The sequence below is a fragment of the Amblyraja radiata genome, chromosome 18 (assembly GCF_010909765.2).
Source record: "Amblyraja radiata isolate CabotCenter1 chromosome 18, sAmbRad1.1.pri, whole genome shotgun sequence".
Taxonomy (NCBI): Eukaryota; Metazoa; Chordata; class Chondrichthyes; order Rajiformes; family Rajidae; genus Amblyraja; species Amblyraja radiata.
The window spans coordinates 24021057-24048521 of record NC_045973.1 but is presented as its reverse complement, the minus strand read 5'-3'; the positions used below and the strand labels follow the sequence as shown (position 1 = coordinate 24048521).

General features: G+C 43.1%; 1 protein-coding gene across 4 annotated transcripts in view; it reads left to right on the top strand.

Annotated features, from left to right (window-relative positions):
* Positions 1 to 27465, top strand: part of rnf123 (ring finger protein 123) — a 204342-nt gene that overhangs the window by 98230 nt on the left and 78647 nt on the right. For all 4 annotated transcript variants that reach the window (XM_033036858.1, XM_033036859.1, XM_033036857.1 and 1 more), the window contains exons 29-34: positions 1262 to 1349; positions 3924 to 4011; positions 10475 to 10559; positions 20191 to 20330; positions 23277 to 23465; positions 27362 to 27437. In XM_033036858.1, coding sequence (XP_032892749.1) covers positions 1262 to 1349; positions 3924 to 4011; positions 10475 to 10559; positions 20191 to 20330; positions 23277 to 23465; positions 27362 to 27437 — 666 coding nt within the window. The remainder of the gene's footprint in view (positions 1 to 1261; positions 1350 to 3923; positions 4012 to 10474; positions 10560 to 20190; positions 20331 to 23276; positions 23466 to 27361; positions 27438 to 27465) is intronic.

The window sequence follows — 27465 nt, the reverse complement described above, 5'->3', positions numbered from 1 at the left end:
TGTGCTACCAGTAGTAGACTGACCTGGGGCCACTCTGGAACGAACAATGTGATGTAGGAGCAGGAAAGTGTGGATTTGGTGCATCAGGAGATATGCCCATTGTTTCAATTCTGCTGCAGTTACCATGTGTTGTGTTGAATTCACATTTATAGATACATCACTGACAGCTGGTGAAAGTAGACTTAGCTTTATTCAGTCTCTTGATTGTATGATACAGGCACTCACAGTTTCCACAGTATCACACGTCAAGCCACAATTCAATCAGTCTCAGACTTGTGACACAAGCTTTCCATCAACCCCTTTCTGAATCCTGGTCTTAGATCTTCATTCTGTTTCACGTTTCCATGACCCATCTCTCACCACTTCATTCAGATCTCAGATTAAAGTTTTGCTTGCAGCAAGTAAGAAGGCCATTACCAGGCAGTGGCTTAATGAAAAAAGTCCAAAACAGGAACAGTGGTTAGAAATTGTGCAAGACATCTTTAATATGGAGAAATTGACATATTCCTTGAGAGTCAAGGAGAATTCATTTGAGAAGATCTGGGAAAAATGGACTGTTTATTTGAGCCATGACACCAATTAGATAAATGCCGAGCTAGATATGGGAAGATTGTGTTATATAGAACTAGATGGTATGAATATTGAATTATCTCCAGATAACTGATCAATGTAATTTTTTTCTTTTTTTAATTTGGTAAGTGAACCACACGGTCCTATTCCAATTTTTTTATTTATTTACTTTTTTTTTCCCCCTATCTACTTATTTTTTTTATTTTGATTGCTGTTTTTCTTACTTTGTTTTATTTATGGTGATGGTGTTGCACTGTTTTGTATATATCTCTTAAAAATCAATAAAAATTTAAGTGGATAAAAAAAAAGGAAAGGTTGCAGAGGAGGTTTACAAGAATGTTGCCTGGTTTAGAGTTTGGATAGACTTGGATACGTAGGGAATGGAGGTATATGAATTTAGGCAGATAAGAGTTGGCCTTGGCATTATGTTTGGCACAGACATTGTGGGCTGAAGGGCCTGTTCCTATGCTATGTTTCTTGTTCATTCCTGACTCATGAGACTGGTCCCCTCCCTCTGGATAGGGTGTGATTTGTGATTATACAGTACAGGACAAACTTAATTATGCATCCAGCCTATCCAGCACTGCTGCTTTGTAAGATGGAAATTATTCATTTCCACAGTATTAATCTATGGTGTCCTTAAACAATGAAATACTTTGACCCTCGCTCATTCTCTTTCTCTCTCATTTAGATATTAAGGATTCTCTGATGCAGGCCCTCGCTAGCTACGTCTGCTACCCACACTCTCTGCGAGCTGTTGAGCGCATCCCAGAGGAGCAGTAAGTACAAACACTATTGGTTATTACATGTGCAAAAGAGACTCACTGAACATATTGCCAATTGGTGGTTAGCTTTGCAATGTGTTATTATCTAGTGATGAAATCGCAATTCATAGGTTTGATCTCAAGTGACGGGAGAAATCTAAATTGAGCACGGTTGTGCAGGTACAGCAGGCAGTGAAGAAAACTAATGGCATGTTGGCCTTTATTGCGAGAAGATTTGAGTTTAGGAACAAGGTTCCACTGCAGTTGTACAGGGCCCTGGTACAGACCACACAATACAATCAGTTTTATTCGTCACATTGCACATAAAGTGCAAGAGAAATGAATTTGTCAGCAGCGGTACAATAATAAAGAACACACAATACACAATAAACATTTAACACAAACATCCACCACAGCATTCATCACTGTGGTGGAAGGCACAAAATTTGGCCAGTCCTCCTCCATTTCCCCCTGTGGTCGGGACGAGAGTCCAGAGTCAGTCCAGGATCGGCTCTTCCCCACCGGAGACCGCGACTTTAGGTTGGTGTAGGCCGCAGGCCGGCGGTCGAAGATTTAAAGTCCCCGCCGCAGCCAGAAAGACCGCAGGGCCGGCGGTCGAAGCTCCCCTCTAGGGGTGATGGTAAGTCCACGCCGGGTCCACGGTAGAAGTTGGCCGTGGGCCGGCGGTGGAAGCTCCTTCTTCTCCCAGGTCCTCCTGGAGTATTGTGTGCAATTTTGATCTCCTAATTTGAGGAAGGACATTATTGCTATTGAGCAAGTTCAGCGTAGGTTCACCTGGTTAATTCCCAGGTTGGCAGGACTGACATGTGATGAAAGAATGGGTCGACTAGGCTTGTATTCACTTGAATTTAGAAGGATGAGAGGGTATCTTATAGAAACATATAACATTCTTAAAGGATTGGTCAGGTTAGATGCAGGAAAAAATATTCCCAATGGGGGAGTCCAGAACCAGGGGTCACAGTTTAAAAACAAGGGGTAGGCCATTTAGGACTGAGATGAGGAAAAACATTTTCACCCAGAGAGTTGTGAATCTGCGGAATTCTCTGCCACAGAAGGCAGTGGAGGCTAATTCGATGGATGTTTTCAAGAGAAAGTTAAGCCCCTGTCCCACTTTCACGACCTAATTGGCGACCTCTGCTGAGTTTGCCCTTGACTCATACTCGCAGCATGGTCGCCACGAGGTCGTAGGAGGTCTTCGAAACTCTTCCTCATGCTCGTGAGTGGTCTCCGCCTACTCGTGGCCTCAAGTAGGTCGCGGCATTATTTCCAGCCTGACAAAAAATGCCCACGAGTAAAAAAAAGGTTGGCATGGAAAAAATTGATACTTTTTACTCGCAGGTAGGTCGTAGTAGGTTGTGATGGTAGTCGTAGGTAATCGTAGGTCGGTAACTGGCCCGAGAAAAAAAATGCAAACATGACATCATTTTATCATGTGATAATTTCCCACTCGTAGCTAGTCGTAGTTGGGTTTAGGTGTGGAAGACTGAGGTCAAGGGGGGGTCGTAGGAGGTCGTAGACATAGTCGTAGGAGGTCTTTTACTTTGGCGAGTCAACACAACCTTGACATTTTTTTCAACTCGGGTCCTCTAAACTCATGGATCAGGTCATCCAAGTGGGACAGGCCCTTTAGATTTAGCTCTTAAGGCTAAAGGAATCAAGGGATATGGCGAAAAAGCAGGAAGGGGGTACTGATTTTAGATGATCAGCCATGATCATATTGAATGGCGCTGCTGGCTTGAAGGGCCGAATGGCCCACTCCTGCACCAATTTTTCAAAGTAGAAACCTTTTTAACCTGGATGACATTCTCCCATTGTGTAGTCCTGTGAGACTGGAGGAGGCTGTTAAAGTGAAAAATAATAAGAACCCACCAAAGCAAGATCTAATGGGTGGTGCAGTTGTAATTCTGACCAAAGTTTATGCTGTCAGAAAATGTTTTCTTCCTGCACTTCCTATACCCCAGTTTTCCACGGTGTAGAACAGTAACAGTTGAATGTGTTTAGCATGCTTCACATCAGCAGTTTGCTAGCTAGAAACTTCATTGTTACAAACATTGAAGATAACAGTCAATCATTTGCTGATCCTCTGTTAAATGCACCCTGCCAAGTTCAATGCAAAATAAATTTTGTATATCTGAAAGTTAAAAATGGTGGCCCAAAGAATGGTGATCTCTGTTACCTTGTTTATAACAATACAAGCATTTGAGAATTTGATAAACCTGTTGAGATGTTGTTGTTATGAACTGTGATTAAAGGGATAATTTTCATCAGAGTTCTCTAGTTTGTTGTTTGAACTATTGTTAGCCTGTTCATAGAGCACCAGTATGACAGAAGCATACGTCAAGTTCCACAGAGCAGCTTTTCCAACGCGATTTCTTGCAGACGGTTAAAGATATACCTCCAGCAACAAATAAATCTGGTTCCGGAAACATTGCAGTCTAGAGTTTTTCATCTTCTCAAAAACATTGTCACAACCATTTACTCAAAGCCAAGGAAGGTCTATAAAAATGCAGCCGATAAGTTGTTAATAAAAATGAGTACTTCGAGAGTCCCATGTTTTTGTTTTTACAGATGTCTCGCCATGATGAAGAATCTCTTAGCTCCATATGAACAGCGACCTTGGGCACAGACTAACTGGATCCTTGTGCGACTCTGGAGGGTAGGCTTACTTCATGGCACAGAGGTTTTACTTGCAATTGTAAAAGCAAATATCCCTCTCCTCTCCCCCGCCCCTTCCCCCTTCTGTGTGTGTGTGTGTGTGTGTGGATGTGTGTGTGTTATTTTGCATGTGAAACGTATCTCCTCGAAAACCAGACGCAAAAACGCGGAGATTTTTACAATTTCGGTGGGGATTTAACATGAGTTCAGAAATCCACTCCTTGGTCAATTATTTCCACAGATTTTGAATAAAATTGATCACAAAACTCAATTTTAAAAATATAAATGCCGCTCACCAGCTGCTGACGTCACAATGCCCACATGCCCACCAATCCAGGCCCACCTGCCTCCAGGCCCCGCCCCCCTGCCGCTGTGGATTAAAATGCGCAGAAAGATCGAGAATGTTCTGCAGAACAAAGATTCTACAGTTCCACTCCGCTATAGCTTCTTTGTTCTACAGATCTCTGGGCAGTGACTCCTCACGCGCTGAATCTACTCCTCTCCGTTATAGGATCACGCGCTTAAACTTCTCATCACTGTTGGCGCAGCTCGTGAAGCCCTGCACGCTCATTCCAGCTGTGGGTTTCCAGAGTCAGAAGCCGCTTCTCTCTCTCTCTTCATTTGGCAGCCGGGCTCCCCTCCACTCCTCCCCGCCCCCCCCCCCCCGGGCCTGGCTCTGTCACGCTGGCGGAAGCCACGATCGGCTGGTCCCCCCGCTGCTTTTCGCCGTCCTCAGATCACTCCGTGCCTCCCTGGCGGCCCGCAGGCTCACTCGGGACCACGCCCACCCGCCCACTCCCCGTACTCGGGGTCCGAAGCGTTCGGGAATCGGTCCTCTGTGACGACCCGGAGATAACCGGCTGGCTCCGGGGCTACAGAGGGGATGCGCCGAGGATGCGAGGCCATGGAGCTGAGGCTGACTCTGAGGCCGACGGCTGCTGGGCGGCCCTACCCCACACCCCCCTCCCCTCGACCGCCCTCCCCTCGCCCCCCCCTTCTCCCCTCCCCTCTCTCTCCCCCTCCCTCTCCCCCACCCCCCCTGCCTCCTTCTGCCCTCCACCCCTCCCCTACCCCCCCCTCTCAACCCCCCTCTCTCATCCCCTCTCTTCTCCCATCTCTCTCTCCCCACCCTCCCTCTCCTCCTCCCCTCCACCCCCCTCTCCTTCTGTCTCTGCCCCTCTCTCTCTGTCTCTCCCCATTCTCTTTCTGCCCTCACTCTTTAACCCCCCCTCCCTCTCTTAATAATATTAATATAATATCAAGGGGGGGTAGTTAGCGTGTGTGTGGGGGTGGTTAGTGCGTGTGACGCCGCATGCCGCCCCTCCAGCCCCACCACCGCAACCGGGCGTTGGAGGAACAGACCCAACGGGTCTGCACTTGGTCTAGTATAGATTAAGACTCAGATCACCTGGAGCTTATGCCAGATAATCTCAAAGCTAAATTCACTAACAGTATAAAACAATGGTGATGGTGATCTCCTAGAATAAGTAGGAAAAACCACAGAATGACATCAATATACTTCGACATTGTGCTGACAGTGACGTTAAATGCAATCAGCTGCTTGGGACAAAGGCATACATAAATATACTTCAAATTAAAAAGAAAATTACACGCTTCGAAAATGAGAGAGACCTAGAGATTGGCATTATCTTGAAGCTGTCATATTAATGATCAATAGTGGTAGGAAAACAAGATCAAATCTTGGAATAGATAAAAAGGTTAATGCTGAGCATAAAATCAGGTGTTCCATCATTTTATTAACAAATGGTGCTGCTGCATTTAGAATAATGTACATATTTTCAATCATTATGGTACAGGAAAATGTTGCAACTTCTGGCAAAGAATATAGAAGAATGTAATCATGAAGGATTTGGGAGTTTAAGAACTAACAATGTAATAGGAGCAGGTAGACTTCAGCCGCACATTTACTGTTGTGGTGTGGGGACGATGGAAGTCAATTTGATGCACATACATCATAACTGATGTTGAGGGTTCAATGGTGGCTATTACAAATAGTGTCTTTGGAATGTTCTAAGGCGATTTATGGTGAATAAATGTTTTGTGGGGTAATGAGGCATGAGATTAATCCAGAGATTAATCTCTTTTAGTGATAATAATAATAATAATGGATGGGATTTATATAGCGCCTTTCTAGAATACTCAAGGCGCTTTACATCACATTATTAATTCACTCCTCAGTCACACTCGGTGGTGGTGAGCTACTTCTGTAGCCACAGCTGCCCTGGGGCAGACTGATGGAAGCGTGGCTGCTAATCTGCGCCTACGGCCCCTCCGACCACCACCAATCACTCACACACATTCACACACAGCAGATCTGAGAACTTCCCTGTCACCTCTGAATATGGTTTGGGATTGTTTATGTCCGTCTGAGCAGATGGCGATTGATTTAGTAATCCAAAGACTAGAACTGATAATTCAGAAAACGACGGGTACTGATCTCAGTGGCAGTGGAAATAATAGGTTGTTAACAGTAAAAGTGTCGATTAAGCGGTCAGATTGTCATTAACTAATATTTTTGTTCATTAACTGCTGTAATATGGTCATTTTGTGTGACTGCACTGTGTACAAATTGACTCCGTCCTTCCATTGTGGAAGGAATACATTTGCATTATAGCCCCGTGGAATGTCCAGAGTGTCTCATAGATTCATATTAACCAAGTGTTTTTTCCTGTTGTTTTTTTTAATTACCCCATTCCTTGGACCTTAATAGTATTGCATAATTCAAATTGAACTAATGAGCTTGAAGGTTATGGAAAGTATATAGCAGGAAATGACGACAGCTGATTCAACCTAATTTGCAGAACATTGATTCCCGAACCCTGGGAAAAAGATTTTCCCTATCTATGCCCCTTGTGATCTTATACAATCTCTATAAGATTTCAACTCATTCCCAGCTTGCCCAGCTTCCCCCTATAATTCAATCCCTCAACTAATGGCAACATCTTTGTAAATCTTTTCTACAATCTTAAGATTCCAGCTTAATGGCATCTTTCCAATACTGAACACTGAACATGAAACTCCAGGTGCAGCCTCACCAACGTCTTCTACAACTCTAATATAATGACCCAACAACCAGACTCAGTAACCTGACTGATGAAGCCCAGCATGTCAAAATCCTTCTTCACCACCCTGTCAAGCCATTTTCAGGGAACTATGCACTTATGCTCCTAGAACCATGCACTTATGCTTCTATAACGCTCCCATGGTCCTAGCATTCACTATGAAGGTCCGAACGTGGTTTGAGTTCCATAAAATGCAACACCTCTCATTTAGCTGTCTGAAATACTATTTGTTGTTCCTCACTAATAATGCCTTGTACACTCTCATCCAAATCATTATGTTTAGAGATACAGCAAATAAACCAGCCATTCGCTGACCGCCAACCTTCGATCACCCATTCACAGTTCTACCCACTCCCTCTACACACTCCCTACACATTAAGGGCAATTTTACAGAGGCCAATTGATCTACCTGCACGTCTTTGGGAGGAAACGGAAACCTACATGGTCACGGAGAACGTGCAAACCCCACATGTACAGTACCTGAGATCAGGATCGAAACTAAGTCTCATGCTCTGATGCAGCTGCTCTACTAATTGCAGCAATGTGCTGCCCAATATAGATGACAAACAATAATGGATCCAGCACCGATCCCTAAGGTCCACCACTAATCACAGGCCTCCAGTCCGCGTACAATCTTCCACCATCACCGTTTGCTTCTTAATATCAAGCCAATTAGATTGCTGTTCCTGAATCCCTGCTGAAGCCCATCTAGACTAGATCTGCTGCCCTGTCCTCATCGACCTGTCTTGATCATTTCAAAAAACTCAATTGAATTTGTGAGACACAATCTTCCATGTAGAAAGCTGCTCTGACAATCCCTAATCAACCTGTCTTTCCAAATGTATATCTTATCCCTCAGCATCTCCTCCAGTAACTTACCTACCATGGGTCAGGCAGCATATCTGGAGAAAAGGAATAGGTGACGTTTCAGGTTGAGAACCTTCTTCAAACTGAAGAAATGTCACCTATTCCTTATCTCCAGAGATGCTGCATGACCTGCTGTTATTCAAGCATTTTGTGTCTATCTTCGGTGTAAACCAGCATCTTCAGTTCCTTCCAACACAACCTACTTACCGCACCTGGTTTCTATTTCTCAAATGTTTCTTAGCAGCTTTTCCTGAATAAAGGAACATAAGGCACCTTCTTCCGCCACCTCGCCCATGGATAACTATGATGCATGTATCCCAACAAATTGGTCTTGCACGTTCTTCTCTTGTTTTTCACAATGTTTTTATTGATATACTTGATCAGGCCCCAGATATTTATCTACTTTTATAAGTTTTAAGACATTCAGCAACACATCTATTGTAATGCGAACTATCCCCAAGATATTCCTATCAACTACCCCAAAGACCCTGGAGGTCATGTCTTTCTCCGCAGTAAAAATAATGGAGAAATATTTATTAAGGACATCTCCCACCTCCTGCAGCTCCACACACACGCACATGCACACTTTGGACTCAAAGGCCTCCTATTGTCTCCTTATTTCCTCTTCCATTAACATACGTTATTTTCACTTAAGGGTAGCTTATGACTTGAAATGTGGTATGATTCCTGATTAACTTATTTAGTGAGTAGGTGGCATAGTGGTGTAGCGGTAGAGTTGCTGCCTTACGGCGCCAGAGACCTGGGTTCGACCCTGACTACAGGTGCTGTTTGTATAGAGGTTGTACTTTCCCCCTGTGACAGTGTGGGTTTTCTCCAGGTACACCGGTTTCCTCCCACATTGGAAGACATACAGGTGTGTAGGTTAATTGGCGTCTGTAAATTGTCCCTAGTGTATATGGATGATCGTTGGTTGGCCTAGACACGTTGGGCCAAAGAGCTGTATCCATTCTTTATCTCAAAACAAAACTAAAGGATGCTATTTTAAAGTCATTCCTGCACACAATCACTCTTCCTGACAGTCACAGACCAGAAATACTGCATCATTGAACAAATTCATTACTTACTTTTGCTTCTTTGGCAGCCACTTTTAAAAGTTTCACTTTGTGGAGTTTTATTTAATGGAGCTAAAATGCTGATTTTTAAGTAATTTTTCAATTGAAATTAATTTTCTGTAAACTAATGGAATTTATGTAATGTAATACTATTGTAATACTAATGTAAACTAATTTATGGAATTCCCTGCCACAGAGGGCAGTGGAGGCCAAGTCACTGGATGGATTTAAGAGAGAGTTAGATAGAGCTCTAGGGACTAGTGGAGTCAAGGGATATGGGGAGAAGGCAGGCACGGGTTATTGATAGGGGACGATCAGCCATGATCACAATGAATGGCGGTGCTGGCTCGATGGGCCGAATGGCCTCCTCCTGCACCTATTTTCTATGTTTCTAATGCGCACATGAGGAAGTGGCAGAGAGTCAACCGATACCTTGGTGAATGGTGGATGGGTGGTGGGCAGTAGCCTGGTCTGTTGCAAAAATAAAATGCTGGAGGGACTCAGCAGATTAGACAATATTTGTGAAGTAGATGGATGAAATTTTAGGCTGTGGCCCATTCAGATTGGGATCTGTTTATTCCCACATTCTCCTATGGATCCCTCCCACACTCTTGTTGAGCCTTGCATTAATTACAGTTCTAATGTTTAGAATTGCCATCCCCTTCTGTGAGTACGTGCCAACTCGGTTACTATTTCCTTAAATATTTTCGACGAGAGTAAAATTCTGTTAAGCAGGACAACATATGCAACATATGAGTGCATGCAACATTCAGATCCTGTCAGTTCATTCCATATTCCACATTGTAACGTAGGTGAATGGGAGAGTTTAGATTAGTTTTCCCATTCTGGAGCATGTGACTTGTTGTTTGTTGACCCAACAGAAATCTTACGTCAGTTGTTGGCAACCATCTTTATTATTAGTTAGTCATTTTTCAATTTCAGTTGCAGTATAATTTGTAGCTAACCTGAATGTAGCTTGGTATTACAAAGAATCTGGGGTTTCATATCTGTTTGAGCAGCATGCCAATTTTGGATTAGAGGAATCATAAACTGTTTAGAGGTTGACTGACCACGAACCAAGCTGATATTCCTCCCCTATTTAGGACTGTGAAGTAATGAGCCAGTCTGCAGCAAAGCATATTAGAAGTATTAATTTCTTTGAACTAGTGGCTAACTGCAAAATCTTGTTCACTTCCTTCACAAGACTACTTTGAATTTGGAGCCTAATTGTAATTATTGGCTTGAACACCCCTGTAGGAAAATGCTAGATGCAAGGGGATGTTCATGACTAATTAAATTAAATTAAATTTCTTTATTTAGATAGCACATTTTTAGTCAACTTGCATTGACCCCAAAGTGCTTCACATAATTACATGTTAATGTTAAGACACAGACTATTTTGGAGCTTTCTAGTGAATTAATTCTCCATTTCTATTTCCAGGGATGTGGGTTTGGATACAGGTACACACGTCTCCCTCACTTGTTGAAAAGCAAACCAGAAGATGCCAACATGCCAAGCCTACAGAGTAAGTATGAGCCAAACTGTAACTTCACGGGCAACTTAATCTGGAGGGTTATGGTCTGAGCGCAGGTATATGGGACTAGGGGAGATTATGTGTTCGGCACGGACTAGAAGGGTCGAGATGGCCTGTTTCCGTGCTGTAATTGTTATATGGTTATTATATGGTTAATCTATGGGCGATTCACCTCGTAATGCTGTCACCATCCATCAGTTTTCCCTATTGTTGTTTAGCTACATACAAATGAAATGAAGCAAAATTATTTGGCATTTCATACCTTGTAAAAAAAGTCTAATGACAGACATGAATCACAAAGTTAAGCAGTTTTTAGTCCACACGTCAATCTACTGTGCAGAATTCTCACAACTCTGTAGTTAGATTTATTGGCAGGATTGTGATTAACTGTAGCAAGGATAACTTAAATGTTATGGTTATTATTAAACTATTTAGAAAGTTCTTGGACACGAATCAGATTTTCTTACTCATTTTATCCTGAACACAGGATGTGGATGAAACGGATCTGATGTGACTTTGAACAATACCTGCAGAGTTTAACAGTCGAGCAATACAATAGCAGTCGAGTGGTTTATTTATTTATTATTAATGATTGGTTTGTTGTTATTATTTTCGCATATATTGAGATATGGAGAGAAACTTTGTTTTGCATGCTATCCAGGCAAATATACCACACATGAGTACAGTAGTGCAGTAGTCTGATAACAGCAAGGATTATGTTCTTCATGCTTTCAAGGTTTTGTACCTTCTGCCAGATGGGAGAAGAAAGAGTCACCGGGGTGTGAGTGATCCTTGATTTTACTTCGGAGTCACGTGAGTGACTACGTGAAGAACCCCGCCACGGCGCATGCGTGACATATCGCTACACGCATTGCAACAAGTCACAGCAAGGAGGAACGACGTTCCCCTAGCGGCAAAATTTGAAAGCCAAGAACAGCAGGTAAGGAGACTCTGCGTTCCAGAATTTGAAAGTCGGGAACAACAGGTAAGAAGACTCTGCGTTCCTTCCACTTACCTTTTAGGTGGAGACATGGACCGGATCCATGAAGGCTGCGGGAAAGCTGGCGGTGGAGAACCGCGGAGTAGCGGGCAGCCGGCAGCAGCAGCCAAAGGCACGCTAATCACCCGTAATGGGAACAGCTGTGCCCGACTTTCGCTCCCGACTCGCTCCCGCACCGGGCCCGGCCGGGCGGGAGAGGGAAGCAAAAATTAATGTTCCCCGCGCTGGTTTTTTCACAGGGGGGGAAGCTGGACAAAATAGTGTCCACAAGTGCTGCAAGTAAAGCTGACTGGGGAGGACCGCGAAGTTGCGGGAGACAGCAGCAGCTGAAGGCACAAGCCCCGTAAGGGATCAGCTGTGCCGACTTTTGGTCCCGCGCCGGCCAGAACACCACGGCCGGGCGGGAGACTATTTAAAGAGGGCCGTTGACTTTTGGACAAGTCAATAACGGCAGCAGACGGGGTGGAACGACGTTCACCCGTAGCGACAATTTCAACCTGGACCTGCAGGTAAGAGCTGCGGTCTTTTTGTTTTTTACCATGCTGATTTCAGGTGGAGAAACCAACGGGCTGCGACAAAGCTGGTGGGCTAGATGGGATCAGCTGTGCCCGATGTCGCCTCCACACCGGCCATATCCACTCCACGGAAGGGCAGTAAGAACAATGCTGGAGAGGGAGGACCGCGGAGCAGCGGGCAGCCAGCAGCAGCCAGCGGCACTCGGATCACCGATAGTGGGATCAGCTGTGCCCGATGTCGCCTCCGCACCGGCCAGATCCACGCGGCCGGGCGGAAAGGCTAGACACAAAACAAACAAGGTCGTGCACTCAGAGGAGTCCGACTTTGAACAACCGCGGGCGGCCAGCGCCCGAGAGCGCTGGAGCCGGATGGAGCGGTGTATGGAGCTTTGCTCCAACGTGACAGACTCCGGGAGATGGAGTCGGGTCACTGTGGGCCCTATGATAAACCCACAGCAGTACCTCTTGAAGGGCTGCACAGTGCTTCTACCTCATCAGAGGGGAGCACTGCGGGTCAGTTCTGGGCTGACCTGGAAGAGGGGTCCGCAGAAGGAAAGACAAGTGTGCAGGGGGTGCAAGAACAAGAGAACTTACTGGAACCCACTACGACCAAAGACAGCACCCCCACGCACCCACCAGCAGAACTGGTGAAAGCTTGAAGGTCCGGTACCCAAAACATGAGTCTTTTTAGGCCATGGCCCAGGCCGGCCTTCTTGGAAGATGCGGGGACCTCTAACGCCAACCAAACCGAAAATCCAGACCCCAGCGCGACAACAGCAGCAAAGAACCTACAAAAAGTAAACCTACCACTGGTAATTATGGAGGTACGTGGGTCTGGTTCCCTACAATATACAGGGATCACGGAGGTTGGGTGGAGATTACACTCTTTCTGAATGCATGGAGCATGATAACAACCGATACTTACATCTTAAGCAGTATCCAGGGATATACAATAGAGTTTATACACAAGTACAGCCCTCCAGTTCAACATATACTGAACCGAATGTTCGTGCCTTCTGATAAAGGAATATCAAAAGCGCAAGCTGAACTGAAGCGGCTTTATATAAAAGGTGTAATTGAGAAAACTCAACACGAACCATTAGAATTCATGTCCAATATATTTATCAAAAACAAAAAAGATGATGGTTATCGCATCATCATAGATCTGACAAAATAGATACCTTTGTTACTCCTTAACAATTAATTTCCAAAGGTTACTTCAATGGCCAGCATCGATTTAAAAGATGCTTACTATTTTCAGTGCCTATACGAGGTGACCACAGATGTTACTTAAAATTCAACTGGATGGGACAACTCTGACAGTATAAAGCACTGCCAAATGGGTTATCATCAGCCCCAGGCTGTTCACAAAAAATTTGAAAACAGCCCTAGCGTTTCTACGGAAACGTACTCACATGGTCATGGCATATTTAGATGACATACTCATTGTGGGCAAAACTTTGGAATTGGCCAAACAAACTGTAACAGCCACAAAAAAGTTATTTGGAAAACTGGGATTCATTTTCCATCCAGTTAAATCTAAACTAACGCCTTCCACTACTATGGACTATCTGGGGTTTCACCATTGACTCAGTTCACATGTCGGTGACTCTGCCTAAGGGAAAGGCTAGAGATTTAATAGAGGCTTGCAATAACCTCACTGACATCAGCAAACCATCCATCAGATTGGTAGCAAAGTAATTGGCATAATGATGGCTGCCTTTCCAGCCACACAATTTGGACCTCTACATTACCAAAACTTACAGAGAGCAAAATACAAGCACTCTAAATTATCCAGGTCACTTTGACAGATCTATGAAACTAGCAATCAAGCTAAAATGGAACTAAAATGGTGGATAGATAACATCTGGCTTTGTTCCAATCCAATCATTGTCAGTAACCCTTCCATGGTACTACAAACTGATGCCAGTGCACTTGGGTGGGGAGCCACCAATACCATCACAGCTGTGGAGGTAGATGGACTGCCCAGGAGGCATCATTATTACTCACACTGGGCATAAACTACCTGGAAATGTTGGGGGCATTACATGGCCTAAAGTCATATTGTACTGGGTCATATCACCAGCATGTTAGACATAGATAGACAATACCACCGTGGTAGCATACATTAACCACAGGGTGGAAACAAATCGACATCATGTGACAATCTGGCTATACAATTTGGCAATGGTGTATCCAGAAAGATATTTGGATATCAGCCACTTACCTACCAGGAAGACTAAATTCAGTGGCAGACACCAGGTCACGCAAACTTAATGAAAACACCAAATGGATGTTGAATAAAATAGTATTTGCTGATATCACAGCAAAATATGGAACACCAGATATCGATTTATTCGCATCTAGACTTAACCACCAGTTATCAAATTATGTTTCATGGGAACCAGACCCTGGGGCAGCGGCGACAGATGCATTTTCGCTGCATTGGGGTGGGGGGGGGGGGGATTGTTTATTTACGCATTCCCTCCTTTTCTTGCCTCATCAGTTGGGTATTAAGGAAATACAACAAGACTCTGCATCTGGTATTGGTAGTACCCGATTGGCCTACACAACCATGGTTCCCAGTGGTATTAGAACCATGTATCACCATCCCTCATAGACCAGATTTATTGCTACAGTCTATATCAGGGAGTGGGCGATGCTCTGCCATAAAAACAACATCACCTACAGAGACATGAACATCCCGTCTGTTCTGGAATATCTGGCAGGCCTCCTCTATGATGAGGGGCTCAGTTACAGTGCCATCAACTGCACCAGAAGTGCCCTATCGAGTTACCTATGTTGGGACTCACCCACTGGTACAAAACTTATGAGGGGAATTTTAATACTATCCCCCAAGAACCAGATACTCCCAATTATGGGATGTAAGAATTATCCTGAAGATGCTCAGGAATTGGTCTCCAGCAACAGTTCTGTCCCTACACAGACTGACATTAAAACAGGCATGCTAATGATATTGGTCACGGCACAGAGGATACAGGCACTGCAAAAACTAGACTGGACAACATGACTTCCTCAACAGAAAATATTACGTTTTCATATTTATGAGTTAGTAAGCAGAACAGAAAGGGATCAGCAGGCCTCAATATACAATTAGGTCATACCCAACAGATGACCGTCTGTGTATAGTAAGACATCTGTCGTTATTCATGGAGAAAACGAAAATCCTAAGAGGCAATGAAAAGGCACATTTTGGTCAGCCACTAGCAACCACACCAAGAGTGACGGTCCAGACCATCTCAAGATGGCTGAAACAGGTACTAACACAGGCTGGGGTGGATACTAATATTTTAAAATCTCTTTCCATCAGGGCTGCAGCCACATCGGCAGCGATACAGTTGGATGTCCCAATGGACCAAATCCTCAAGGCAGCAGGATGGTCTGGGAGGGGGAAAACACATTCCAATTATTTTATAATAAACCAGTAATGAAACCTGGAACGTTTTCAGAAACAATTTTAAGTTCTGTAAATTAATTTAAACCCATAAAAAGGGGTTATAAATTTGTGTTAACAAATTTTATGATTTCAATGTCGAATTCATGTCCAAATTATGTTAACACAATTCCTCCTACAGTCAAGGCAGACGTGATGCATGGACTCGTTTCCACGGCATGAAATCACAGAGCTTTAAAATCTTCACGTAGTCACTCACGTGACTCCGAAGTAAAATAGTAAGATTAAACGAGAACTTACCAGTTTGAAGTTTGATCTGTATTTTATGAGGAGTTACGATGAGGGATTACGTGCCCTCCGCTCTCACCCTTGATCATATACTTAACTGGTATCTCTTCTCTAATCTTACTATGTTTAGTCATTACAGTTATCTGTGATTTCACACCGCTGCTTTGAAGAATGACACGCATGCGCTGTGGCGGGGTTCTTCACGTAATCCCTCATCGTAACTCCTCATAAAATACAGATCAAACTTCAAACTGGTAAGTTCTCGTTTAATCTTACTATTATATTGGCTACTTTTCCGAGGCAGTAATAAATATATGGGTGAGGATTTCAACAGTAGAAGAACAAAGGCGTAGTTATATTCAGCTTGTGAATTGAGGTAGGAGTAGATGTTCATGTGGAATGAAGAATGGCACCAAGCTGTGTGAACCCTTTTTCCTGTGCTCCACTATTGTCTGTTCCATGAACAGGATGCCCCATCTAAGATAGTCCCATTTGCCTGCTTTTGTCCCATATTCCTCTAAACCATATCCATGTACCTCTCGAAATACATTTTAAATGTTGTTATTGTATATGCCTCAAGTACATCCTCTAGCAGCTTGTTCCATATACCCACCACCTATTGTGTGGAACAAGTTACCCCTCAGGTTTCTATTATATCTTTTCCCTCTCACCTTAAACCTATGCCTTCTAGTTTTCAATTTCCCCACCCTTGGGAAAAAGACTGTGCTCTCACCCTGTCTTTTCCCCCTCATGATTTTGTACATCTCTGAGATCACCCCTCCGCCTAGCTTGCTTAACTCCTCTCTATAGCTCCGGCAACATTGGCAAAATCCTCATAAAGTTTTTCTGCACTTTTTCCAACCAAATGGCATCTTTCCTATAGCAGGGAGATCAAAACCCTACTCTAAATTCTGCCATCTCCATGCTCCCATGATGAGGCTTTTCTTTCTATGCCATACGAGATGCACTCTTTCTTTAGTAAATGTAGTTTCCCCCCCCGCTATCATATATGGATCCGTCACCCATGTCTCCTCTGTGTCCCTTAATTGTACGCTCACTCTACCCCATTTTCTCCTCCATATCCCGCTTTCATTCCCCACTGCCTCCCTTGTGCCACACCGAGACTTGCACCTATTTCTCCATTCCCCCTCTACCTCCACTTACATTCCTTCCTCTGGCTTCACAATTTGAAACTCTTAATCCTTTTGCCATCTCTGGCCTTTGTCCAACCATCTGCCTATCAAAATTCCCCTCATCTGTGTTCACCTATTACCTGCCACACTTTGTCCCACCCCTCCTCTTCTAGCTTTCTTTCGCCCCTCCACTTCTTCCCCCACCCCACCCACAATAAGTCTGCAGAAGGGTCCCAACCGGAAACGTCACCAATTCATGCTCTTCAGGTATGCTGTTTGACCCACTGACTTACTCCAGCACTTTGTGACTTTCCTGCAACTATCAAGTTATAATATATGTAATTCATATGTAATTTAGGCTTGCCCTGGTCATGAAAATGCAATTTAAAGTCTATGCATAGGCCCATGGGATTGAATTATACTTTATTTCAATGTGCCTTAGCGAGCAGTTAACACAATATATTGGAACCTGTGACCTTCCTCTAATCACTTGGAATGCTGCTCTACACCCTTCCCAATCCATTAGGTTCCTTTGACCTAATTTTTAATTGTAAAAGATTTGCCAGATTCGCATGAAAGACATGATAGCACAGCACTCAGTGCACGCTGTCCCAAGTGTGTGCCTTGTCGATGTGTTATTAAATTTTACTGATCGGGGTTGTGAAATAAATGCAGTAGAATCAGGCAGTGTTCTTCACACTGTGTGATCCTGCAGTTGTGTTATTTTGTCATTGATTCATTCGAATCAATCATTGCACTAAATTGCTTGACGGTCCAAGGACACTTCATTTTATTTGCAGTCTTGTCAGCAGCTTGCAAGGACAATTGTAAAACTCTGACAAAGTTTGTGCAGTGGCAGACGATGGCTCAATGGAACATTGCATTGACGTTACTGTAAAGGGGTTAGATTGATTAGAATAAATGTATAACATTAAATTGATCTAACAGTTGTGGGATTGCATAACGCAGGCTGCTTTTGCTATTTGGCACACAAGTTTCCCTGTATGGCATCTTCACCGCTTATACCTTTTGGTGCTCCTGGCATGTCCCTCTGAACTACTCTTTGAACCAAAATTGATTCCCTAGCTTGATAGTTAGTTCAAAATAAGGGATGTGTTGGGCCAAGAGGTTACAGATTATATTTTGTATCAGATTATATTTTATATTATATTACAGATTATATTTTAAATGAATCTGGATTCTGATGGTCTTCTTTCGTGTGGCGTGCACAGTCTAAAGTTGTTGGATAACTTGTTCTGTTTGATCTTCCGTTTGTGCATGTCGAGTTGATTGCATTAGTCGAAGGTTGCAATCTTCCACCCCGATTCTGATGGTGGTAGTGCCTCTACAATTTCATGTTGCATAATCTGTTCTGATCTCAGTTTCATTGATGGTTGTGCCACACAATGTGATGGACAATATCCTCAGTTTGAAGACTAACTTTTGTTTCTTTTGCCAGCATTGTTGGTCACACCTGTTGAGCTGATATGAAAGATTTATCTGCAACCTGTAGGTTGGTGAGGGTCGTGGGTTCATCTCTACTGCTGCTTCACCCATTTGCCCACCACAGACCAAGTCTTGCAGCAATTGTCCTTTGTCCAGTTTGTTTATTTCTGTTGTCAACCCCCTTTGTTAATGGGCATTGAACCTGCCCTCCATAATACCTTATGTCCTTTTGTTGCTCTTGGTACTACATCCAAATGTCGTTCAATATAGAGGAGCACTAATCATCAGCTTAGAGAGGACATTGGGTGATAATAGAGTAGGAAATGATCTTGTCCTTATTAAATTTGTTAGTGTGGGACTTACTGAAGTTTGTCTAATTTATTCTGAACAGACTGCCAGAGCCATTCCCTCCCTCGTCTACTGCTCTCGCTGGTGGTTCTGCCTATTGATAATTGAATTGTCCTTCTAATCTCCACTGTCCTTCCATCTTATCAAAATTTCTCTCTGCAGATTGGTTTTTCTACATAGTTATAGAAACATGCAGCACAGAAACAGGCCCTTCGGCCCAACTTGCCCATGCCGACCAAGATGCCCTCTCCACACTAGTCCCATATTCCTCTAAACCTTTCCATGTACCTGTCCAAATGTTTTTTAAAGTCTTTGTAGTACCTGCCTCCACTACCTCCTCTGGCAGATCGCTCCATATTCCCATATGTGAAAAGGTTGCCCCTTAGATTCATCAGAGCAGTGAATCGTGTTTCTCATGGTCTGAGCGTCCTTTAGGTGCCTTTTGGCAAACAGCAAGCGGGCTATCATGTGCCTTTTACTGAGGAGTGGCTTCCGTCTGGCCATTCTACCATAAAGGCCTGATTGGTGAAGTGCTGCAGATATAGTTGTCCTTCTGGAAGGTTCTCCCATCTCCACAGAGGAACTCTGGAGCTCTGTCTGAGTGACCATCGGGATCTTGGTCACTTCCCTGACCAAGGCCTTTCTCCCCCGATTGATCAGTTTGGCCGGGCAGCTAGCTCTATGAAGAGTCCTGGTGGTTCCAAAGTTCTTCCATTTAAGAATGACGGAGGCAACTGTGCTCTTCGGGACCTGCAATGCTGCAGAAATTGTTTTATACCCTTCCCCAGATCTGTGTCTCGACACAATCCTGTCTCGGAGGTCTACGGACAATTCCTTTAACTGTCAACTGTGGGACCTTATATATATAGGTGTGTGCCTTTCCAAATCATGTCCAATCAATTTAATTTACCAGTGGTGGACTCCAATCAAGTTGTAGAAAGATCTCAAGGATAATCAATGGAAACAGGATGAACCTAAGCTCAATTTTGAGTGTCATAGCAAAGGGTGTGAAAACATGCAAACGTGATATTTCAGTTATTTATTTTTAATTACTTTGCAAAAATATCTAAACACCTGTTTTCGATTCTTCATTCTGAGGTATTGTGTGTAGATTGTTGATTACAAAAAAGAATTTAATCCACTTTAAAATAAGGCTGTAATGTAACAAAATGTGGAAAAAGTGAAGGGGTTTGAATACTTTCTGAATGCATTGTATAAGCACTCTCGACTTGACTCCTCACTCCTGATCTGTAGTTTTCATGGAGGGGAAGTCTTAGTGTTGCACAGCCACTGTCGGTCTATCCCGCTTCACCCTTTATGAGTCAGTTAAGGATACATACCCAAGGGCAAAGTATTTGCTGGAATATCTCCCTCTGGGATTTTGATGCATGGGCCACTGCCGTTAACCCTCTAATCATGTTTGTTTCCTTGATAACTTTCTATTAACTGGCAACTTTGCATTTCTGCTTTCCTATAGAACCTTGTCCTTCTACTCTACTGCAACAACATATGGCGGATCTGCTGCGTTCTGACTGTGAAATGGCAGCAAGTTTCCTCAATAGTGTGCTCAACCAGCTGAATTGGGCCTTCTCCGAGTTCATTGGCATGATCCAGGAGGTAAGGATCACTGTACTCCCACAGTAAAGTCTAGCTATGCTTTTATCTATTCAGAATTCCATTCTCTCCAACTACTTAGGCAACTCCACGGGATCCAGGCCAACTTACTTTTCAGAATTGGGGTGACACAGTGGCACAGCGGAAGAGTTGCTGCCTTACAGAAACAGGCCCAGGTTTGATCCTGGCTATGGGTGCTGTCATAGATTTAACAGGAACCTGAGAAGCAATTTTTTTGCTCAGAGAGTGGTGGGTATGTGGAATGAGCTGTGGTATGTGTAGGAAGAAACTAAAGTTGCAGGTTTACCCCAAAGATAGGCACAAAATGCTGGAGTAACTCAGCGGGTCAGGCAGCATCTTCTCTTGCCAGAGAAGGTAGTTGAGGCAGGTACTATCACAGCATTTAACAGACATTTGGACAGGCACATGGATAAGAAAGGTTTAGAGGGATATGGGCCAAACGCGGGCAGATGGTACTAGAAGGATGAGAGGGCATCTCATTGAAACATATAAGATTGTTAAGGGTTTGGACACGCTAGAGGCAGGAAACATGTTCCCAATGTTGCGGGAGTCCAGAACCAGGGGCCACAGTTTAAGAATAAGGAGTAAGCCATTTAGAACGGAGACGAGGAAATACTTTTTCTCACAGAGGGTGATGAGTCTGTGGAATTCTCTGCCTCAGAGGGCGGTGGAGGCAGGTTCTCTGAATGCTTTCAAGAGAGAGCTAGATAGGACTCTTAAAAATATCGGAGTCAGGGGATATGGGGAGAAGGCAGGAACGGGATACTGATTGGGGATGATCAGCCATGACGTGTTCACCGTGTTCCGTCCTCCCACAGTTTATGTGTAGCCTCCTCTCCTCAGCCTCCTCTCTGAAGACTCTCGAGCCAAAGACACACACTTTACTCACAAGCACTTCCCTCACAAGGCCACTCCCTCACTTCTGTTCCCTAAGAGCCGTCTTGCTTATATTGACTGATATATTGCCTAATTTACCAATTTACAAACCAAATTCCTCAGTTTTCAACTGTTTTCCCCCTCTGACTCACTTCTAACTCTCCTTCCACTCAGGCTAGAGCCAATCAGTGCTCTCTCCTGCGTCTCTTTGTTGCAGTTGCTTCAAAATCCACAGGAGCTCTGAGTTAAGTCTGCCTGTGCTTTGCCTCTCCTTTTCAACTGTTTTCCCCCTCTGACTCACTTCTAACTCTCCTCCCACTCGGGCTAGAGCCAATCAGTGCTTTCTCCTGCTTCTCTTTGTTGCTGTTGCTTCAAAATCCACGGGAGCTCTGAGTTACAGTGGTGGTAAGGATGAGTGAAATGGGAAGAAAGGTGAAAGGAATCGCCTTCTGCACTTGGGGCCGCTGCTTTTGCTGGGTGCAGTAATGTATGGTTAAAGGTATTTCAAGATATTGATCAATTATGGGGCAGTGGGCAGAAAGTAACCAGATTGCTCAGCAATTAAGAGTTGGATATTCACTTGGGAATGTGCCTGAGAGAAAAATGAAAGGAGCAGAGAGAGGCTGATGAAAACAGAAGAATGGTGTGGGAAAAGATGAAATAAAAGTGATACTTTTAAATTTAAAGAAAACAGTTAGTATGGAACTGCATAGAGTACAATACAGGAGCAGGCCATTCACTCCAACCAAGTCACTTGCCACGCATCCTTTGCTTGCTGTATATGGATAGTCCTTCTTTCCCTTTCATGCTTTTAGTGCTTGATTCCCCCAAGCTGCAAACTCTGTGTATTCTCCCTGTCTATTCCCTTCACGATTTGAAAAACCTCAATAATATTAGCTTCCTGTGGTTCCAATCAATAAAACCCTAGCCTGCCGAACCTCTCCCTATAGCTCAGGCCTTCGAATCATAGCAAAATCCTTGTAAATATTCTCTGCACTCTTTTCATGTTTATGGCATCTTTCCTATAGCAAGATGCCCAAAATGAACACAATAGTCCAAGTGTGACCTTAAACCCATGCCCTCTGGTTCTCCAAGTGTGATGTCACCAGTGTCTTGTACAAATGTAACATAACAATCCAACTTTTGTATTCATAGAAACATAGAAACATAGAAAATAGGTGCAGGAGTAGGCCATTCGGCCCTTCGAGCCTGCATCGCCATTCAATATGATCATGGCTGATCATCCAACTCAGTATCCTGTACCTGCCTTCTCTCCATACCCCCTGATCCCTTTAGCCACAAGGGCAACATCTAACTCCCTCTTAAATTTAGCCAATGAACTGGCCTCAACTACCTTCTGTGGCAGAGAATTCCACAGATTCACCACTCTCTGTGTGAAAACTCAGAGAAAGAGAGAGATAGAGAGAGAGAGAGAGAGAGAGAGAGAGAGACAGACAGACAGACAGACAGAATATATTATTTTCATATCCATGTGACTGCATCACTGTGCATCTTTGGTTCCCTGAACATTTCTCTTCGTAGGAAAAGGTGTGATTAAATCTTTCCTCTGGCAATGCCACCTTCACTCATGAATTATAAATATGTATAATAGTGACTGCTACCTCTTTAAAACAAATATATAACAAATAAAAACAAATAGTCTTTCTTTGATATTTTTTTAATTAAATGTGGTTATCTCATTTTGAATCCCATCTTCTATTGCCATGCACGCCAGATCTTTCTCTCTAGTAAATCTACAGTTGTTTGATAGTGATATCACGGTTTGTAGTTTTTAATCTAGGTTTTATTGTAAAGTAATTTTCCTCTTTAATGTGACCTACATGGACCTTCTGTATATATTAATTTGCACTAAGACCATACATTTTTGTACTTACAATTTGATCATTGCTGAAATGGTATTGTCTCAATCATTTCTTGCTGTAAATTCCTTGCCCTAATAAAACCAGCAGGAAGAACAGTCTAATTCTAGTCTCTATGTTGATGTGGAAATCTTCCATGTGAGGTCATACTGCCTATTCCTTTCCCTGGCAGATACAACAGGCTGCTGAGCGACCAGAGAGGAACTTCGTCGACAGTCGCCAGCTGAAGGTTTGTGCCACTTGCTTTGACCTGTCCGTGAGCCTGCTGAGAGTTCTGGAAATGACCGTCACACTTGTCCCGGAGATCTTTCTGAACTGGACTAGACAGTCTGCAGAACTACTGTTGAGACGTCTGGCACAGGTAAGCTGCAGACCTGCATCCCATGTGCACTTTTAACGTAGCAAATCACTGATTGCTTCATGATACCCCAAAATCTCTATTCTCGATCTTAGCTTTTGGAATTGTCATGTTTACAATAAATATTTATCTTTATGCTCAAAAAACTGATTGGAGATATTGTATAACTAAGCTTTCTATAGTGCATCAGCCAATCAGTTTTACATGCTGATTTATTATTTTTGTTGGTCTATTTACCTTGGGTATTAATTTTGAGAGTTTCCAGTGGTAGACTTAATTTTTATTCTAATAATCTCTGCTAAATTTGACTCAACGTGTCCCTAATCTCAACATTCAACAGTATAACACATGAACAGGCCTTTCAATCCACAATAACAATATCAATATCAGCATGATGCCAAATTAAGTTAATTCCTTAGTCTGCACATAATGTATATCCCTTCATTCCCTGCATATGTATGTGCCAATCTAAAAGCCTCTTAAACAGCACTATTGTACCTGCTTCCACCACCACGCTGAAAGCACGATGTAGGCTCCTACCATTCTTGGATTTTAAAAATCACGCACATCTCCTTGAAACTTTCCCTCTCTGACCTTAAAAATATGCCATCTAGGGTTTATATTTCAACCCTGGAGAAGAAAATTCTGACATCTATCCTATCTATGCCTCTCATAATTTTATAAATTTATCCCCTTAATCTCCGATGCTCCAAAGAAAACAATTCAAGTTTATCCACTTCATTTTAGAGATAATACCCTCTAATCCAGGCAAAGTTAAAGAAAACTTCTAAACACACCACAAAGATCGACCAAGGCAGTCGAGACTTTATTTAAGTGCATCAAATACATGGTCCGTTGGAAACAGTCAAACTAAACTGTTCACCGAACAAAGATTCATGTGAGCGTTATACAATGTTTTTTCTCTTAGGTGTTTATTTACACCATTAACCCAAACATATTTAACACAGCCTCTTTGGCATTTTGTCTTTCATCAGAATGGTCTTAACAACAGTTAGATATAATGCACCTCCGACAGACACATCCGCGTTCCCGGAGTTTTCTTTCAAGACCACCCTCAAGGAATCTAAACGGATGTCCTGTTACCTTTCGCCCTCATGTTATTCTTTTACAGTTCCCCACTTTTGTACTTTATAACAAAATACAAACTTTATTACCAATTTGTTAATTGTAAGTCTCATGAAAGGGGAACGTCGGGAATGGTTGTATTTGGGCTGTTACCCCAAGAAAGTATTTAATAGAAACTGCACTGTGTCCTGTTAACCATTAAACATTAATATACAGTTCAATTCACTGATTCTTCACATGTTTTCTGGATAACCTTATTCTGCACCACCAAGACAAATGACTGTTATCGTTACCAGCTAGTACTTCATTTTTCACCATCCTGGTTTTTGACCTGTTTACAATGTACATTTTTCTGCACATTTTACTGCAGTATTTGTTAGCAGGAGCAGCTGATATGGTTCTTCATACTAGTATTTCTATTCTAATTTAATCATCCCCCTTTGCTCACGTGGCTTTGTCTGTGAGCATGGCTACTCATGGGGAAACATCTATTCAGGGGCAACAGGTAAACCGGGCATGGTCCAAACCTGTCGGAATTCTGAGATGTCCCTAAGTGGTGTCATCTCAGTTGTTCCATTTTTGGGGAAGTTTCTTGGGAGTTCCTTAATAAATCTGGTGGGATTCCAAGAAAAATCATAAGATGGGAAGGGGAAGAGTGAGCTATAAAGGGCTTCATGGAAGCACTTATCAGCCATATCATTCACTTTTCTGTGTAAGAAGGAACTGCAGATGCTGGTTTAAACTGAAGATAGACACAAAATGCTGGAGTAACTCAGTGGGACACACAGCATTTCTGGAGAATGCTGGAGAATTTCTCCAGAGATGCTGCCCGTCCCGCTGAGTTACTCCAGCATTTTGTGTCTATCTTCATTCACTTTTCTGTTCTGTTCTGTGCCCTTTTTACCATCACTCCTTGATCCTTTCAGTCGCCATATATATTGCTTCCCACTTCGTTCCATTCATTTACCTCTCATCAAATCTTCTATCAACACCTATCACAATGCTTAGATATTTCTTTCCAGCAATTTCTTTTAAAATCTGTTCAATTTTTAAACCTTAGAGTGAGATAAGATTTTGGGGCTGACCCAGCATGTGTATATGTGTCTCTTTCCCTTTCATGAATTGCCATTCTTCACAACGATATAACACTTTCAAGAGAGAGCTAGATAGGGCTCTTAAAGATAGTGGAGTCAGGAGATATGGGAAGAAGGCAGGAATGGGGTACTCAATCAATCAATCAATCAACCTTTATTGTCATCTTGCAAGCAACAGTTGTACAGTGCAAAATGAAAAGACATTTCCCAGGGAATACCGGAGCATCGCGCATGAAATTTAAAACATTTCACACATAATAACACTAAAAACAATCCAGTCCCTGATGGAACAGTATAAATAGTTAAAAGCAGTTAAAACAACAACGTTAAAATACAGTAAAACCAATCATAAAAATGTCCGGGGCAGCTGATTTGAGTGGCCAGTGCCAGTTATTAAAGTGTCCGTGCCAAGCCGCAGAATCAGGTGACTGTGAGTACAGAGTGACTGTTTAGCAGCCTCACAGCCTGTGGCAGGAAGCTGTTTAGCAGTCTTGTAGTCCGGGCTTTGATGCTGCGATATCTCTTGCCTGATGGCAGGAGATCCAGGTGTATGTGGAGGGGGTGCAGTTTGTCCTTAGCAATTCTCTGAGCTTTTTTCAGACAGCGGCTCTGGAACAGTTCTTGTACCGAGGGTAGGGAGACGCCAATGATCCTATCTGCTCCCCTCACTACCCTCTGCAGAGCCTTCCTGTCCGAGCAGTTGCAGGTGGAGTACCACGTATTTATGCAGTACGTGAGTACAGACTCCACCGTACCCCTGTAGAAAGTCCTGAGGATGTTGGTGGGGAGTGAGGCCTGTTTTAGTTTCCTCAGGAAGTGCAGTCGCTGATGGGCCCGTTTGACGGTCCCAGTGGTGTTCGTGGACCAGGTGAAGCTGTCTGTAATTTGCACACCGAGGAACTTTATGCTCTCCACTCTCTCCACTGTGGTGCCACTGATGTTGAGGGGTGTATGCTTTGGCTGCGCCCTCCTGAAGTCGACAACCATCTCCTTTGTTTTGTCGACATTTAATTCTTACTGATTGGGGATGATCAGCCATGATCACATTGAATGGCGGTGCTGGCTCGAAGGGCCGAATGGCCTACTCCTGCACCTATTGTCTAACAGATATAATTAGTGCAATTTATCCATTAACTTTAAATTTTAAATATACACACTTATCGTCAATGTTATAAATTCAAAGCGTGAACATTATAAAAATATAGTTTTAAAAATTTGGCTTCCAGCTTTTGTTCAAATCTGTGGGCAAAACAAGCAGAAACAACGTGTAGTTAAAAAGGTATTCTTTACTGATTGGATCTAATGTTTTAAATGAATGGATTAAAAGGCAATATAGTAAGCATATAATGGCATATTAAACATTTTCGAATGTGGTTAGTGTTAAATTATGGGGAGACTACGTGGGGAGATCTGTTGTAGTATTAAATATGTATGTGTAGTTCCAATAAAAAAGGCCAACATTTGAAGTATGAGTCAGCTTCTCATTCTGCAAATTTAGTAGTTTTAAGTTTCCCCTTTAAACAATCCAAGCTAACCTGAAAATATATATTGGGATGGTGGTATTAAATATAAGTGGACGACTAGAGGAATTACGCTTGGGTTAGTGTTAAGTCTAGTTTTATGATTGAGGAAATAGCCATAAGAAAATGTGAGCAATGATAGAAGCCGTTTGACTTCTTTTGTTTGTTACTAATTTATACCTGTTTGTTTCTTCCACAGTTGATAAATCAAGTATTGAACCGAGTGACAGCGGAAAAGAATCTCTTTGACCGCGTTGTCAATCTGCGTTTACCTGGTGAGTGGCATCCTCATTACTTTCTCAG